Source organism: Pseudorca crassidens, chromosome 14 (genome assembly GCF_039906515.1).
Source record: "Pseudorca crassidens isolate mPseCra1 chromosome 14, mPseCra1.hap1, whole genome shotgun sequence".
Lineage (NCBI taxonomy): Eukaryota > Metazoa > Chordata > Mammalia > Artiodactyla > Delphinidae > Pseudorca > Pseudorca crassidens.
In genome coordinates, this window is record NC_090309.1 from 10,731,844 (window position 1) to 10,749,991 (window position 18,148).

Below are 18,148 nucleotides of genomic sequence, written 5' to 3' on the forward strand. Positions count from 1 at the left end.
TTCAATTCCAATCTCCCAATTCATCCCACCTCCCCCCTTTCCCCTTGGTATCTATACACTTGTTCTCTATGTCTCTGTCTTGATTTCTGCTTTGTAAATAAGATCGCCTGTACCAGTTTTTTCAGATTCCACATATTTGGAATCTGGAGTTTTGTTCCCAGGATTTTTCTGACCCAAGAATGCTAGTTGGAGGTGGTCAGCACTTAGAGTGACAGATGCAGGTGAGGGTTTTTTTGGAGGATGTCCTGTCTTTCCTCTGTCCTGAAGCTAGTTCTTTACAGCAGCCAGTGATGTCCAAGGTCATAGTAAGAAGCAGAATAAGGACTGCCACTTTTTGAATGCTCCCTCTGTGCCAGGTCTGTGTCAGACTCTCTCTGTATAGTATAGTATACCACACTCCGTCACAACAACAATCCCATGAACGTGGTAATAGGCCACTTCTGTGCGTTGAGCACGTGTGTTAAGTGCCAGGCTAAGCACTCTGCATGCAACATTGTGTTAAATGTTCTATAATGTTATAGGAAGATATCCTTGTCCCCATTTTACAGATGGAGAAACTGAGACTCACAGAGGTTAGGAAACCGACTTATGGCTGTGCAGTTAACGAGAGAATCTCAGGTTCAAGGGGGATTGTCCTTAACAACTTAGCTTTCCTGATGGGACACTGACCAAACATCTTTGGGGTTTTGGCTGCCCCATTTTTTCTCCTGCAACCATGGTATTGAGGTCACCTTGCTGTCATCAAAGGGAAAAAAATCCCACTCACAATTCTTATTTATTTGTTTCTTCTTACAATTATTATTATTATCTTTTGCACAGAAATCATTTCCCTGTGTTAACAGCATAATGATGTAGCTACCTGCTGCGCTATAGCAGCTGCCACTCTCGGCAGGGGAGTTGCAAAGTTGAAATCGTAATGATGAGAAGATGCTGGTGAACGTGCTGCTTCCTGAGGGAGGGAAGAAGCCCATCGTAAGCTCAGGCCACTGAGGGTTGGCTTGGCAGGGAATGGCTTTCTCCTTCATTGGTTTCTGTGTTTCCCCCTTCATTTCCCTTTTTAAATGTTAGAGCATATCAAATGAGCCCTCTCTCCCTCCAGGGCAGTTTCAGTCTCTTACATTTTTTGGTTGGGCATTCCTGTGGGTTGGTTGTTTTATTTTTATTTTTGGATGATGGATTGAGTAGCGGCATGGAGAGTTTCAAGGTAAGAGAGAGTTTTATTTTTACAGTTTAGGCAAAATCGCAAAAATAAATGAGGCTAAGAGCTCTCTGGCCAAGGCCGTCTCTTTTAGTGCTTGCAGGACTGACCGTTTTGTTGGCCTTCAACAGTTAATTATAATAGGAACCGACACACATGGCGTGCATTATTTAGATCCAGCTTTTAAAAAAATTTTATGGGAGTATAGTTGATTTACAATGTTGTGCTAGTTTCAGGTGTACAGCAAAGTGAATCAGTTATACATATACGTATGTCCACTCTTTTTTTTTTTTAGATTCTTTTCCTATATAGGCCATTACAGAGTATTGCACAGGAGTTCCCTGTGCAATACGGCAGGTTCTTATTGGTTATCTATTTTATATATAGTAGTGTGTGTGGGACTGACATAGATCCAGCTTTAATGCCAGAGTTTTGGCTAAGGCAGGCTTTCCAAATCAAGTATTTTTGCCAGAAGTGACAAATTTCCCTTCCCAGAGTAGATCAGATGCTGATGGGAACAGATGGCCTTCTGTCCTCTCCCTGCCCCACCAGAGCTTTTCTGCCAGGCCAGCCTTTCTCTGCTACTTCCCTTCCCACCCTAAGGTGTTAGCATCCCCTTACCACATGAGTTTTGTTGTTTGTTCCTGCACCCACCAGAGTCACAATAACTCCTTTCTTTAAGAAGTCCTGGCTGGCCTGATAAGGGCAGCAGCCTCCAGAGACTTAAAAAGAGCTTGTCCATTTATGTTTCTGAAAAGCCCTCGCCTGTGTTAAAAGTTTCTCTGTGCACATATGTGTCAGGGAATGTTTCCTTGGGCTCCAAGACTGTATTTCTTGGCCAGAGGGAAAGTGCAGTCTGTATACTTAAAAATCTGAAATCTGAGATGATCTTTAGATGATCAATAGCTTGTCGGTTTGGTTCGGCCACATCTTCCATATTGTCAGCTTTGATTAAATTTGCTGCTCTGCCTTTTCACCATTCCACCCTCCCTCCCCGGCTCCCCACCCACCCGGGGCTCTCCGACCTGTCCCAGGTACCTGGTATCCAGAACTGGCAGTTACGGTCCATCTCTCCTTAACACGAGGTTGAAGGGTATCCCAGGTGGTAAGCAGAAGGAGGGAGGACCCAGAAGTGAATGGGGGCATTTCCATGGTGATCCTGTTCTAGCTCCTGGAGAGAAAGAAAAAGAAGGCAGAGTTTTGAGCAGAGTGAAAACAAAAAAATACATTTTTTCCCTCTGCTTATTCCTGACCAGTACTAACTTCGGACTGTTTTGAGCTGGAATCCTTGGTCATATCATGGAGACGAGCTAGATGGCATGTTCTAAGATTCTTTCCCTAATAAGATAGAGAATTGTTGACAAATGCTTTTTGGTTTAAGGGCTTATCCATATGAGCTTTTTTTGCGGTACCCGGGCCTCTCACTGCTGTGGCCTCTCCCGTGGCGGAGCAGAGGCTCCGGACGCGCAGGCTCAGCGGCCATGGCTCACGGGCCCAGCCGCTCCACGGCATGTGGGATCTTCCTGGACCGGGGCACAAACCCGTGTCCCCTGCATCGGCAGGCGGACTCTCAACCACTGCGCCACCAGGGAAGCCCCATATGAGCTTTTGAGGGAACCTTTCATTATTATATTCATTGATGAGGAAAATGGAGAGGCAGGTTCTGAAACAATCATCCCAAGGCTTAAATGAGGTATTTCTTTTTATAAAAATCAGAATTGTCTGGGCTGAAATTCTAATCAATGGTAGGAATGGGTCACGGTTGCCTAGTAGTCTTGTTTGCGTCCCGGTGTACACATTTAACCTTTGGTTAGTTAGTGGCCATTTAAACAACAGACCCATACCTTAAAGGCAAGAATGTTCAAGACCCAGGCAACAGTGGAGGTCATGAGGAACCAAGCGATTGGTCCAGAAGGGGCAATGCCCAGTAGACAAAATGAAATACATAGACATGGACTCATCTAACTAGGGGCCCTAGATCACTGGATGTTCCATCCTTTCTTGTCAATCTCGAAGGTGGAGTGTTTGGGGGCAGGGGGCGTGTGCAGAGCTGAATACATATCAGCAGGGCTTTTAGGGGTTTGGTGCTGATTATTTAGAAGTCAGAAACTCAGTGTGGAGTAGTCTAGAGAGAAAGAAGCACAATGAAGAAAGCCTTTATACATTAAAGCCATAGGCTCAGAGAAATAGTACACATGCCCGTGCAACATTACAAAGAAGAGAGACCCGGAAGAAGTGAATGGACAACTTTCATCCATCGAAAAGTGGCAACGTATTTTCCTGATTGGAATATTCATTGACAAAGCACTTTAATTTCCAGTCGTTTTCAGAGTTAAGGTGGAGGTGAACAGTGCACGCTGCAGTGATAGCATGGTGGTGTTGAGCTCACGAGGTTGAATTAGGCGACTCTGGGTCGTCTGCTCCTTTTCTGTGAAATCACCCGAGTGGGTACAGGTACACAGTATGGGTCTGCTTCATAGTGTTCATTGCACTGAACCCAGGAGTTGAAATGAGCCATAAGAAAGAAAACTCTGTTGCTTTGGTTTCTGTTTAGGAGTTTGTAATCGACACACCATGCGAAAATGCTGAGAAGATGTACATTGGAAACGCCATGTACGGGAATTATGCAGCAGTCTTTGCCCAGCTCATCATAAACGGAAGATCTCAAGGTTTGTTACCGACACAGAAACCTAGGCTATTTCCCTTTACTAGTACTATTCTCCCGTGAGTACTTTACACAGAAAACCCATCTCAGAGGGCTGTTTCTACCTTTAAAAAAATTCAGCACTAACATTAACATTATCTCCTAAATATACATGATGAGACGATTTATCATTACATTCAACATTAGACACTATAATAGGCAGTGCACAGTCATAGAACAAAATGAATTTCAAGATCAACATAATTGTACAGTGTCCCAGGAAATGAGCAAAGCTTTGATCATATCTTTAGAGACCTTAGTGTCTCTTCACCTTCCTTAGGGCCCCACTGTTTCATCGTTCCTGTCCGCGATGAAAATGGAAGCATGTACCCAGGAGTGACAGCTATTGATATGATGTATAAAGAAGGTGAGTCCCCAGGTGACCCCTCTCCCACCCTTCTTTGCACTTCCTGCCTGTTCCCTGCCCCACCCAGTGAGAATCTAACCTATCTCACGAAAGCAGTGAAGGCAGAGCAGACTCTGGTTTTGAAGCCTGGTTAGTCTTCTGTGTATGGCAGTTAGAGAAGGTTGCAGACTGCCATTTATGAACACGCATTGGTCCCATTTCTCCCAGCCTCTCGTGTTTACTAGTCCTGAGGCAACCCTGTCCCCAGCTGTTTCGTCTCCTCTCTCCTTCTTGGACTTGTGGGCCCTCAGAGGGCAGGTTGAGGTTCTCTCTTTCATGGCCCAGAGCCACCAGCCTCAGTGGGTCCTAAGGATTGCCTCTGTGGACTGGTTTGCTAGGGCTGTGGTACTCACACTGAGTGGCTTAAACAACAGGAATGTATCGACTCACAATTGTGGAGGCTACGAGCCCGAGGTCAAGGTGTCAAGGGAGTTTGTTCTGAGGGCTGGGATGGGGAGGGTATTCCCCAGACCTCTCTCCTTGGCTTGTACGTGGCCATCTTCATGTTCACATGGCATGCTCCCTGTGTACCTGTCTGTGTCCAATTTCCTCTTTTTTATAAGGACACCGGTCATTTGAATGAGGGCCCACAAATGCCCTCATTTTAACTTGATCGCCTCTGTACAGACCCTTTCTCCAAATAAGGTTACATTCACGGGTACTAGGGGTGAAGACTGCAACATATGAATCTTGGGGGAGACACAATGCAACCCAGAATGCTTGGTGAGAGCAGGCCATGCCTGTGGGCTCCACTGGTTATCCCCAGCCAAGTGAAGCCAAAAACGCAGGTGGGGGGAGAAGGGAAAAAAGAGAGAAGAAAGAGCAGAAGAGAAGGGGGAGGAGACGATCCTTTGGAGGATGGGGCTAAGCTCACCCTGGCCCCGTAGGGATACTGAGCACCGCGTGCCTGCAGGAATGGGCTGCAAGTGCTTTAGGTGACCGAGGCCCTGATCCCTTGAAAACACCTGGCGTGTCAAGCGCTGTTGAGGGTAGAGGGCTCACGCAGCCCTCGGGAAGGGCGCCAGGCATTCATGGCACTGGCAAACCCAGAGAGTCTGAGCTGGTCTCCTTGTAAGCTCGTAAGTACCACGGTGACCTTGTCCAGGGGTGATGTTCTAAATAAGACCTGCGCTAGAAAAAGATCTTTTCTCCCAGAGTAAGTCTCCCTAAGTGTGAGCTGAACAAAAAATAGACCCCAGATGCCGACAGGTGTCCTGAGGAAATGGGTCTGGCAGATTTCAAGAAACTTCTTGGGAGGCGGTCGCCCTACCCACCCACTGCTGTCTCTCTGGCCGCTTCCCAATGTCTTCTAGGCATTTGCTGTCACAAATTCACCCCGTGTTCTGGGGAGGAAGCACCGAGAAGGGGGAGGAATTTGAGTTCTGCGTCACTGGGGGGCGTAAGGGGCTTTCCTCCTCCTCTGTGTTCAGTCTGATGTTCTTTCAGTTGCCTAGAATTCTCCCTTTTCTAGTCACAGCAACTGCTCAGGTGGGAAGCTGTGTCCCCGCCAGACCCCACCCCCCAGCTGGCCTCAGAGCAGGTGGGCTGCACAGAGGGTCTAGCATTTTCTCCTCTATTCTTGGTAGGGAGGAGGGGGCTGGAGAAGCAGGTACCACTCTTCATGGAAACAAGCAAGCAGCATCCCCACCCCAAATAAGAAAGCAGCAACAATTCTGGAAGTGAGATAAAGGGCTTTGCGTTTTAGCAGCGACAGACCTGGGAAGTGGCCCGGACAGTATTTCTGATGCACATAAACTTGGCCCCCTACAGCTCCATTTCCCGTCTGCTCTCTCTAGGTCTGCATGGTGTTGATACCGGGATTCTGAGATTTGACAAGGTTCGGATACCAAGGGAGAAGCTGCTGGATAAGTGAGTAGTTGTCTCCTTAACTCGGACCTGCTGTGCGTGGGAGCCCTTTGCCCTCCTTCCCAGGCCTGGTTCCTGGGTCTCATGGGCTGTACATCCAGAGTGTCTTCTCATAACCTCTCCTACAATTTTACTGACAATTAATTGAGAAATGTAGATAAGCAAATAAAAAAAAATTAAAATTATCCCAAATGCTATCACCCAGACACAATGTTTGTTATACTTTCATATATAACACTTTAGACTTTTCTCTGTGAGGTTATATCTAATGAGAGAGAGAGATGTTTGATTTTCACTGAATGAGGTCCACTTAGAAATTCTATTTTTTATAACTTGTAATTTCTGTTTAACATTATATGTCCAGTGTTTCTGTGCAACAGTAAATACACATAGGCATTATCACTTTTATTTTTATTTATTTTATTTTTGGCTGTGTTAGGTCTTTGTTGCTGTGCACAGGCTTTCTCTAGTTAGGGCGAGTGGGGGCTACTCTTCATTGCGGTGCGCGGGCTTCTCATCGTGGTGGCTTTTCTTGTTGCGGAGCATGGGCTCTAGGCACGCAGGCTTCAGTAGTTGTGGCACACGGGCTCAGTAGTTGTGGCTCGCGGGCTCTAGAGTGCGGGCTCAGTAGTTGTGGTGCACGGGCTTTGTTGCTCCGCGGCATGCGGGATCTTCCCGGACCAGGGATAGAACCCATGACCCCTTCATTGGCAGGTGGATTCTTAAACACTGCGCCACCAGGAAGCCCCTATCATTTTTAATATTGCCATAATAGACTGTTAAATGATCTATAAGTTATGTATGAATCCCTTAGTGTTGGTATTTAGATTATTTCCTTAAAAAAATTTTTTTTTTGGTTATCATAAAATAATTGGTGTTATTGCCTCCTTTGTGGAAGACAGGAGATAAGGTACCATCCTTCTGCTTCAGAGGCTGTTCCAACCAGTACTGATTGGATAATATCAGAGGTGCTTAGTGTCATTTCCCAGCATCGCTCAGTGAGGTCAGATGGGTGAAAGAACGAGATGAAGTTTGCTTCTACAAGTGCATTCCAGGGATGGAGCCCCACGGTTCACTATGCTCTTTGCAGAGGCTAAGAAACACCAATTAACTTTACTTTTCTCGGCAGCATTTCATGTATCCAATAAAAATCCTGAACTACAGTGATATTTAAATTTGTGAAGAAGCAAGCCATCAGACTTGCTGCTTGCTTTCCTATAGATTTTCCTTTAACACTTCACTCCTTTTTACTTTTTATTTTTAATTAATTTTTATTGGAATATAGTTGATTTACAGCGTTGTGTTAGTTTCAGGTGTACAGCAAAGTGAATCAGTTATACATATACATATATCCACTCTTTTAGATTCTGTTCCCATATAGATCATTACAGAGTATTGAGTAGGGTTCTCTGCGCTATACAGTAGGTTTTTATTAGTTATCTACTTTATATATAGTAATGTGTATATGTCACTCCCAGTCTCCCAGTTTATCCCTCTCCTCCCTTTCACCCCTGATGACCGTAAGTTTGTTTTCTACATCTGTGACTCTATTTCTGTTTTGTAGATAGGTTCATTTGTATCATTTTTTAAGATTCCACATATAAGTGATATCATGTGTTATTTGTCTTTGTCTGACTTCACTTAGTATGGCAATCTCTAGGTCCATCCATGTTGCTGCAAATGGCATTATTTCGTTCTTTTTTTATGGCCGAGTAATATTCCATTGCATATATGTACCACATCTTCTTTATCCATTCCTCTGTTGATGGGCATTTAGGTTGCTTCCATGTCCTGGCTACTGTAAATAGTGCTGCAATGAACACTGGGGTAACTTTACTCCTTTTTACTGCCTGCAAGTTCTTGCCAGTAAATAAACGTCACAGATGCCAAAAGTTTAAGGAAGATATGGTGGAAACAAACTTAAAATGGACCAAATTCTGGTTGACATTTTTCCCTCTGGGAATTGGTAAGAAATGAAATGGAAACAACAAAAGCATCTTTGTAGTTGTCCTGGTGGGTGATGAAGGCCCCAGGCCTCCTCAGGAATGACCAGTGCCCATGCCAGCAAATCATAGGACCACCAGCCTTCCCCAGAGGTGCCTGTACCTCTCCTGGTGACTAATCAGCATCACTCCACTCCTGGAGATGGGGAGAGGGAAGGAAAGCCCAGATTTGGAGCTCTCCATTTTCCACCCATACTAACAGGATCTTAGTGGACTGGACAGTCCTCGGCCAGAACCTGGACCCACGGGCTTCGCATTCATCCAATGCACTAGGGATTAGAAAGTCAGACTCAACCAGAAAGAAGAATGATAGGGAGCTACACGGTCTGTAGAAAATATGAGAATATATAGAATATTCTTTGGTAAGCAAGATTTGATTTAAAAGCCATTCCATAGGTATTTAAGCTGCCCCCCAAATACTACAGCAGAGGCAACACACTTTGAGGGTGTTGGTTTATCATTTGATCAGAAAGGGGTCTGTAAGCAGATGTACAGATTCAATGAAATTCCTGTCAAAATCCCAGCTGCCTTTTTTTTTTTTGAAAAAACTGAGAAACTGGTTCTAAAATTCATATGGAAATGCAAGAGACTCAGACTACCCAAAACAATCTTGATAAAGGAGAACGAAGTAGGAGGACTCACATCGCTGATTTGAAAAATTACTACAAATCTACAGTTATCAAGATAGTGTGGAATTGACATAAGGCTAGATGTATGGACAATGGAATAGATAGAGGATCTAGAGATAAATCCTTGCACTTATGGTCAATTGATACTCAACAAGGGTGACAGGATAATTTAATGGGGAAAAATGGTCTTCTCAACAAATGGTGCTGGCACAACGGATATCATAAGCATGAAGTTAGACCTTTACCTCATATGATATACAAAAATTAACACAAGATGGATCACAGATCTAAATGGTAAGAGCTAAAAGTATAAAAAAAAGTATAAAAGAAAACATAGGTGCTGGGACTTCCCTGGTGGTCCAGTGGTTAAGACTCCACACTCCCAATGCAGGGGGCCCAGGTTCGATCCCTGGTCAGGGAACTAGATCTCTCATGCCTCAACTAAGAGTCCACACGCCGCAACTAAGACCCAGGCAGCCAAATAAATAAATATTAAAAAAAAGAAGACATAGGTATAAATCTTTGTGACCTTGTTTAGGCAGTGATTTCTTAGGTGTGACACCAAAAGCACAAGGAACCAAAGAAAAAATAGATAAATTGGACGTCATCAAAATTAAAAAACTTGTGCAGCAAAGGACACTATGAAGAAAGTGAAAAGACAATCCACAGAGTGGGAGAAAATATTTGCAAATCTTATATATCATAAGAACCTAGTATCCAGACTGTAAAAGGAACTATATTACAGCTCAACAGTAAGAAGACACATGACCCAATTAAAAATGGGCAAAAATATGAATAGACACTTATCCAAAGAAGATATTGAAATGGCTAATAAGCACATCAACATCACTGTCGTTAAGGAAATGCCAATGAAAACCACAGTGAAGTACCACTTTGCGCTCCCTTCATGGCTGTAGTAAAAGAAACAGATGATAACGAGTGTTGGTGAGGGTGAGGAGAAACTGGAGCCCTCATCCATTGCTGGGGGGGATGTAAACTGGTGTGGTCAACCTGGAGAAGAATTTGGCCATTCTTCAAAAGTTGAACGTCTTCATAGGACCTAGCAATTCTACTCCTCGGTCTTTACGAAGACGTTGTCTACAAGAGAATTGAAAATATATATCCACACAAAAACTTGTGTACAAATGTTCATAACAGTTATTCATAAGAGCCAAAAAAAGTGGAAACAGCACAAATATCCATCAACTGATGAATGGATAAACAACATAAGGTATATCCGTACAATGGAACATCATTTGGCCATAAAAAGAAATGAAGTACCGATACATGTTACAACATGCGTGAACCTTGAAAACAGTGTGTCAAGTGAAAGAAGCCAGACACAAAGGCCACACACTGTATGCTACTACTTATGAGAAATGTCCAGAAGAGACAAATCCATAGAGTTAGAAAGTAGATTAATGGTTGCCGGGCTCTGGAGGGTAGCGGGTATGGGACAGGACTGCTAATGGTATGGGGTTTCTTTTTGGGGTGATGAAATGCTTTGAAATTGGATAGTGGTCATGGTTGTACAACTTCGTGAATATACTAAAAACCGTTGAACTGTACACTTTAAAAAGGTGAAGTTTATGGTAAATGATTTGTATCTCAACAACAAAAAAGTAGATTAGGGGCTTCCCTGGTGGCGCAGTGGTTGAGCGTCCGCCTGCCGATGCAGGGGACGCGGGTTCGTGCCCCGGTCCGGGAAGATCCCACGTGCTGCAGAGCGGCTGGGCGCGTGAGCCATGGCCACTGAGCCTGCGCATCCGGAGCCTGTGCTCCGCAATGGGAGAGGCCACAACAGTGAGAGGCCCGCGTAACACACACACACACACACACACACACACACACACACACACACACACACACGCACACACACACACGCACACACACACACACACACACAAAACGTGGATTGATGTGCAGTCTTTACAGCCAGGCTCTGGTGTTGGTTTGATGATGGCAGTCCTCATGCCTCTCTTTGTCAGAGTCCACTGCTGAGTTGCAGGGTAGTAGTGGCGGGAAATCTGCTCTTACTTTCCATGAGTTGAGCCTTTCTCAGCATCTCCTGGGGAGGCACTTGTCCTGTTCCCCACACTGCTGCCTTGTGAGGGAGGATCCAGGATGGGGAACCCTGTGTGTGCTCGTGGGAGCCACCTGACCTCATTTCTAGGCACCATGTTCTTCTCTTACATGAACCCCATCTCTCTTTTCCACCTGCCTCTCCCCCACTGCAGGTTTGGTTCTGTGGCTCCAGATGGGCAGTACCACTCCCCCATTAAGGACAAGAGTGCAAGATTCAATGCCATGTTGGCGGTGCTGACCCCTTCGAGACTGGCTGTGACTTTCCAAGCTACAGGCTCTATGAAGGTAACTGACTCTGATGTTAATTTCCCTTGCTATTTATTCTCTGCCTGTCCCGGGGTGGGTAACAATGTCAGGAGTTGAGCTGCCTGAGCCACGGTTGGTGTAAGGTGGCCTGGGTTGCTGGTTAGATGCTAGCGAGTGCCAGTTGGCGCTGCACAGAGGACCTTTCTGCAGCCTTCTTACCATGGGGTCCCATCCCCCCGCATCCCAGATGTGTGCTGCTGACTACGCTGGGTGGAACATAGGTGTTGCGGCAACAGGGCCACTAAAGATGGTCCCGGGAGAACTGGTTGTTCAGAACAGACACATCTTCTGGAAAAGCAGCTAAGAGCTGACTCATGGGTAAGCCTGCGTGCCTTGGCTGAATTCACTGGGGGCACTGATGCTTGCACGGCTGTTGGCGTGTGACAGTCACCATCACAGGCAGGAGTTCATGAGGCCAGACCTCCAGAAGCCAACTCTGCCTCCCATTTCCTCCCGCCCCCTCCTCTGTCTTGGTTTGGAAAAAGCAGCCAGGAGAGAAGAGCTCTGGAAGGCTGCCTGCTCCTCGAGGCACTGCACTGTCTGTTCTCTGGTCCCTCCCCGTCTCTGTATCTCTTAAGCTCCACTGAGCTTGGGGAAGCTGGAAGGAGAATTAACGTACCCGTGAATATCCATCTGTGGCTTGAACCCAGATTCTCCATCAAGAAGGAATAAGTTTCATTCACCTGACTCCAGGCCTGACATCAGTGTGCAGCCACCTGAAAGGCAGGAAAATCCTTCCTTTCTCCCTTCTGCCGGGTCTGCACTGCTCACAGGAAGCCTGCCTGACCGAGCTCTCATGTGGTGCCCTTCCCGTCAGCGGGTGCAGCTGTGACCCTCAGTCCTGAGCCAGTGACCATCTGCCTGCCCGTGGGCGCTGCTTTATGTGCTTGTTTTCGGTGGCTCTGCAAAGTAAGTGGGGTGCGTATTCAGTTCTGAAGACCCAGGTCCACAGTGGCTCAGCAGGTCTCAGCTGAACCGGCTGAGTCAGTGAGGCCCCAGGAGAGCCTCAGGATGCAGGCCCAGGGGTGAGGCCAAGGTGCTGGCACAGCGGCAAAGGACGGAGGAAAATACTTCTTCCAAGTCTGTGATAGACACTGTTTCAGCCATTTTCCAGACTCCAGAAGGAGGCAAGAGGAGAGAAAGCAGACGAGCCGAGAATTGCACCGTAGAGAAGATGGGACAGAAATATGATCAGGGTTCTGTGAAGTGGGGACAGCCGTATCTGCACAATAGCCCCTCTGATCACAGCAGCCTCAGGGCCCCTCTGAGGAGAGTGCTGGTGAATATTAAAACCACATGCTGGTTCGTGGCTCTAAAGGTGCCGTAGAAACCCTGTGCTGTTACGTTTTGGAGTGGGTGATGTCGTGTGAAGGATGTCCACACTGCCAGGGACCGGTCCGCCCATTCAGGCCAGTGGTGGAGTCCTGGGGGGCAGGCATAGGGTGGTGTAGATAGGGCACGGAGGGGCCTTCTGGGAGAGACTTGATTTCTAAGTATCAGTAGATCTGGAGCAGTGGGGTGGGGAGAGAGGACACAGAGTGGCTGATTTTTAAAAGGCACCCCTTCTCCGTTTTCCTGAGCATTATCAAGGGGCCGGCCCCTGCCAAATCCGGAGTGTCTGGGGAAGCGGGCACATTTGGGTCAATTCCTCTTTGGGCATCTGACACACACATTTCGTTCCTGGCAATGTACAGGCCTTATCACGATCGTGGGCTCTGAAATCAGAGAACCCTGGGCTCAGACCTCAGCCTGGATGTGACCAGCCATGGGGGCGCGGGCAGATCAGTAGCCTTCTTTAAGCCTCAGTCTCTTCATTTGTAAAATGGGCCTTCTGATGATGGCGAGGCCTGGGCGAGGGTGTGGGTGCGTTGCTGGCACAGAGCGAGGGCCCCGTCGCTCAGAGCTGTTGCTGATGTGATGGCAGCTCCCGCTGCTGTTACTGGGGAGATAGGCGTTGGCTGTGGGAAAGGAGTAAATGGGCTTTCCCGTGAAACAAATGCCTGGAGTCCTGGCCTCCAGGCAGCCAGGCGATCTGAGACGTTTTGCAGAGGTGCTTGGTGTCCCTTGGATTCCTGAGTATCTGAAGCGAAACACAATGGGCATGAGTCGGCACCTGCCCTGTTTGGGAGGTGGGTTTGCCCGGTGACGGGGAGACCCCTCGCAGAGCTGGACGGGCCTCAGACCCATGTGGTCCAGATACGGCCGATGTGTCATCCCTCACGGACCCTGGCCGCTGTGATCTCATCGAGAGCATCTCTGGCGAGGATGATCTCACCAGCTTTTTGGCAGCTCCCTCCCCTCCTACAGCTTAAACACAGGACAGATGCTTTCTCAGCTGAAACCTGAGAAGGTCCTGCTTTTTCTGTGCTCGCTGATGAGTGGAAAACGGATCCCTTTCTCCAAAGGGCATTCCTCCTGTGTTAGAAAACTGTCGCCGTGGCTCCCCACGGTGACGTTTGCTCAAGGCCAGCACGCCTGGTCATTTTAAACTCTGCCCAGATGTGTTTTTTTCCCCCCATGGTTATCTCTCATTTTCATAGCGTTTCTCAATATCTTCAGATTTTTCTCTTAAAGTCTTGCTGTAATAGCCATGCTTTCCTTTGTGCCCCAAATGCCATGTCTGATTAAATGATTAGCAGAGACAAAAGGAAAAGGAAACTAAGACATTTGGCAGGAGCTGGGGGTGGGGTGGGGATGAGCATTGAGAGAACTCTGCAGCCGAAGTTGGGGTGGGGGGGTGCTGAGAAGCCTTTTCTGAAGGAGGAAGGAAGCTGGGGAGATTCACGGTGGGTTTGGAGGCAGAAGTAGAGGAAATGTGAAATGTACACGAGGTCTAGCCCAGAGTTTGGGGTCGATTTTGCATGGAAATAATATTCTAGCATAAGGCAAGCTGGTGCCCACTTTCAAAAGAGTCTCCCTAATCCTTTAAGTAGGTGTTACTCCGTAGCCGGGTCCCACCCTCAGGGTTTTGGATGCAGCAGCTCTGGGGCGCGGCCAGAGAATCTGCATTTCTACCCGGTGATGCTGAGGTTGCCGGTCCAGGACCGCCCTTGGAGAACCACTGCACAGAACAGAGGGATGCAGTTCTAAATTCCTGGCCCCATCCCAGCCACCCTGTCACCCTCTGTGGCCTCACAGTGCCTCCAGGATCAAGACACATTCTCTTCCAGTTTCCAGTGCCTTCCACGACCGACCTCTCACCCCGCCCACCTCGTGCTGCGGTGCAGCCTGGCGAACCCGTCCCCACCTTTCGCCTGGTTAGTTTCCCGGATGTTTCAGAGCTCCGGTAAATGTACCTCCTTCAGAAAGGTCACAGCCCGCAAGCGGTCCCTCTGTCATGTTCCAAGGCTCTGCACTCCCCTTGCAGCGTTTATTGTGGTTATAACCGACTCATGGTGTGATAGGTCTCCCCTGCAAGCCTAAAAGCTCCATGCTGCCAGGGGCCCTGCCGGCCTCGTTCGCTGCCGTGTATTCAGCCTCCCACACAATGCTGGGCACCGAGTAGGTGCACAGCAAATAGGACCTGAAAGAATGGATGAAGAATGAATCAGAATTCACATAGAAAGCACCTGGGTTAGTTCTTAGCGGAGATAAGTTCTCAGTATGTGTTCATTCTGTGCCTCCCCATCGCAACCCCTCAGCCTGTTGCCAGGGTGACCGGGACGGATGTTGTGGCATCTTCCTTCTAACTCTCTCTGGCTCTTCCGCCCAGAACAAGGTGTCTTCTTTCGTCCTTCCTGTTTGTCCTGTCCCAGGCACTGCCCTTTGTGTCTGCTTCGTATGTACGTGCCGGCTTACGGCGCCAGGAGGGGGCACTGTGTTGGCGCCCGTTTTGCAGTTAGGAATGAGGCCCTGGTGGTCAGGGAGTCACCCGGGGTGGGTGGGCACCTCGCACAGGGTGTCAGCGACACGCAGGGGCCATACTGCAGGGTCTGCGTGTTGAGTACAAGTCAGGAGTCCTGGACTGTCTCTCCAGTTCTGGATACAGGGATCGCTGAGACCACGCCCACCCTGCCGGCTGCTGGAAAGCACGGTTTCTGTGGAGGAAGCTACGGCTTCTCTCGTTTCTTTGAGTGAAATGATCAGCTGGCCCTTGTTTTCCTCGCCTGCTTTTGGCAGCTCTGCCGTGTGCTTGGTGAGGTCACAGTTAAAGCGGGGCCCAGATCCCCCCCGGGGTTGGGTGGTCGGCCAGGAGAGCCTGGGGGACTGCAGGCTGAGTCTTTGGGCCTCGCCGGCCAAGGGGACACCCTGCAGAGCACAGATGCTGGAGGCGTCAAGTGACTTTGTTCTGTCAGGATGAGGCCACCACTCCTAACCGCGGGCAGGGAGGAGACCCCACGGCCATGGCGCCCCCGCATGGGCTCAGGGTCTGCTGCCACTGGGGAGTAGTGGGCCTGGGCTTCACTTCAATTTCTCTGAGCTTTTAGTTTTCTCACTGCGTGAAATGAGGCAAAAAAAAAAAAAAAAAAAAAAAAAAAAAATCCATCTGATGGAAACATTGTGAAAATTCCATGAGTTAATTCATCTCTTCACCATCACCACCACCACCAAGACTGTTACAAGAAAATAATACTTATTGAGGTAAGCCATGCCTGTCATAAGTGCTTTACAGGTGTTAACTCATTTCTCCTCGCACAACTCTGAGAGGGTTCCATTGGTACCCTCACTTCACATATGAGGAAACTGAGTCAGAGGAGGTAAAGGAATTTGCCTGAGGTGGGCACTGACTATGCTTCCTTTGACTTTGGTGGTCCTTGTTACGGTAGTAGATGGTCCCGTGTTTGGAAGGATGGTCCCAGCATGTTGAGTAGATAAGATTGACATGTAGATACTATTAAAAGATGCTGTAGAGTTAAGGGGGAGCAGGGACAGCCCGACACAGCGCCTGAATACCTAGGAGCTGGAGGTGCTTGGTCACAGGTGTGAGCTACTGAGTTGGCTGAGTTACAGCTTTGGGTCATGGCAGGCCCCCAGCAGGCCGCTGAGTCCTTGGGTCAGGAAGAACCTCACCACAGGCATTAGCCAGGACTGCAGCTGCTGGGAGCCGTGCTTGTCCTTATCGCCTTGTCCCAGTGCCCAGCGCTGAGCCGAGGGAAGGGAAGATGCCCCGTGTAAAGTTGCTGAGTTGAGAGGAGTGGGGTTGGCACGCCTGGAAGCAGTTGGAATGTTGTGCCTGTTCTAGACTCCAGAGTGAGGCCACTGAGAACATGGACTCTGGAATCAGCCTCTCTGGATTTGCATCCTGCCTCTGCATGGCCTTGGCAGGTTATTGAACCATCTCTATACCTGTAAAAATCATAACAGCACCCCTTTGTAGAGCTGTTGTAAAGCCTGAGGGAATTAATACCTGTAAGGGGCTTATACAGTAAGTCCTCTACATATGAACGACTTCCGTTCTGAGACTGCGTTCATAAGTCCAATTTGTTCGTAAGTTCAACAGAGTGAGCCTACGTACCCAACTAATGCTGTAATAGGTTTTTAATACTTTTAACACAAATAATACATAAACAAACAAACACAAAAAATAAAACATTTAAAATTTTACAGCATAGTCCCTTGAAAAGTACAGTAGTCCAGTACAACAGCTGGCATACAGGGCTGGCATCGAGTGAACAGGCAAGAAGAGTTACTGACTGGAGGAAGGAGAGGAGGTGAGAGATGGTAGAGCTGAAGGCTCGTCAGCAACAGGAGACAGAGGACAAGCTGAAGTTTCATTCATGCCTGACGCTGATGGCACAGGTTCTACCCTCTTGAAAAAACGATCCAGTGATGTCTGGGTAGTAGCTCTTTTTTTCTTGTCATGGATGAATGACACTGACACCGTAGCACTGGATTGCATTCTGAACGGCTGCTGCAACCTTTGTGTACCATTTTAGGTTTGGGTCCTGTGCCTCAAAAACTAACAGTGCCTCCTCAAATAAAGAAAATCCTAGGACTTCCCTGGTGGTCCATTGGTTAAGAATCTGCCTGCCAATGCAGAGGACATGGGTTCGAGCCCTGGTCCGGGAAAATCCTACAGGCCGCGGAGCAACTAAGCCCATGTGCCACGGCTGCTGAGCCTGCGCTCTAGAGCCCACGAGCCACAACTGCTGAGCTCGTGCGCCACAGCTACTGAGGCCTGCTCTCCTAGAGTCCGTGCTCTGCAACAAGAGAAGCCACCACAATGAGAAGCCCGCGCACCGCAACAAAGAGTAGCCCCCGCTCGCCGCAACTAGACAGAGCCCGCGTACAGCAACGAAGATGCAACGCAGCCAAAAATTAAAAAATAAATAATAAAAATAAATTATTAGAAAATTTTTTTAAAAAAGAAAGAAAATCCCCTTGCCCTTTCCTGCATCGTGAATCTCTTCGGTTCTTCAGTTACTTCTTCCTCCACTTTTGTTTCCATCATTATTGCTTGGCGCTTCTTAGCAGTACCAGCTACGTCACTGCTGCTTTTACGCTTGCTTCCGGACATCCTGGGCTTGAAATAAAGATACTGTACTACTGCGCTCTACACAGTACTGTATAGTAAAGTACATAAAGGCACAACCACTTTTAGAGGATGCACGCATGTGACAATGTACGCCAGACACGTGAACTAACTTACGTGATCGGACATGTGAACGCACGTTCACATCTTTGAAAGTTTGCAACTTGAAGGTTCGTATGTAGGGGACTTACTGGCTAGGGCTTTAAATACTAAATCATCAGTACATGTAGGCTGTTATTATTGTTAAAAGGGACCTGGAAGCTTATACAATCAAGTTCAGGTATACTGATGATTAAAAATGACATCTGAGGTTGTGAGGATCACAAATAGGGTTTATAACACATGCTTACCCCGAGGTGGTAGTGGCTGCTCAGAGCTGAGGGTGGAGAATTAGGAGGCTGAGTCTGGATGGGGCTATGGTCGTGGTGAGAGCCACGTGGTGGGATGGGGAGCGGTGGGCTCCGTGCCGTCTGGCTGAC

The 18,148-nt window shown here is 47.8% G+C and overlaps 1 protein-coding gene across 1 annotated transcript in view; it reads left to right on the forward strand.

The window, feature by feature from the left end:
- ACOXL (acyl-CoA oxidase like) overlaps positions 1 to 18,148 on the forward strand; it is a 365,696-nt gene that overhangs the window by 50,781 nt on the left and 296,767 nt on the right. Inside the window, 4 exon segments of the mRNA XM_067704360.1 lie at positions 3,753 to 3,867; positions 4,183 to 4,269; positions 6,105 to 6,177; positions 11,044 to 11,176. Coding sequence (XP_067560461.1) covers positions 3,753 to 3,867; positions 4,183 to 4,269; positions 6,105 to 6,177; positions 11,044 to 11,176 — 408 coding nt within the window.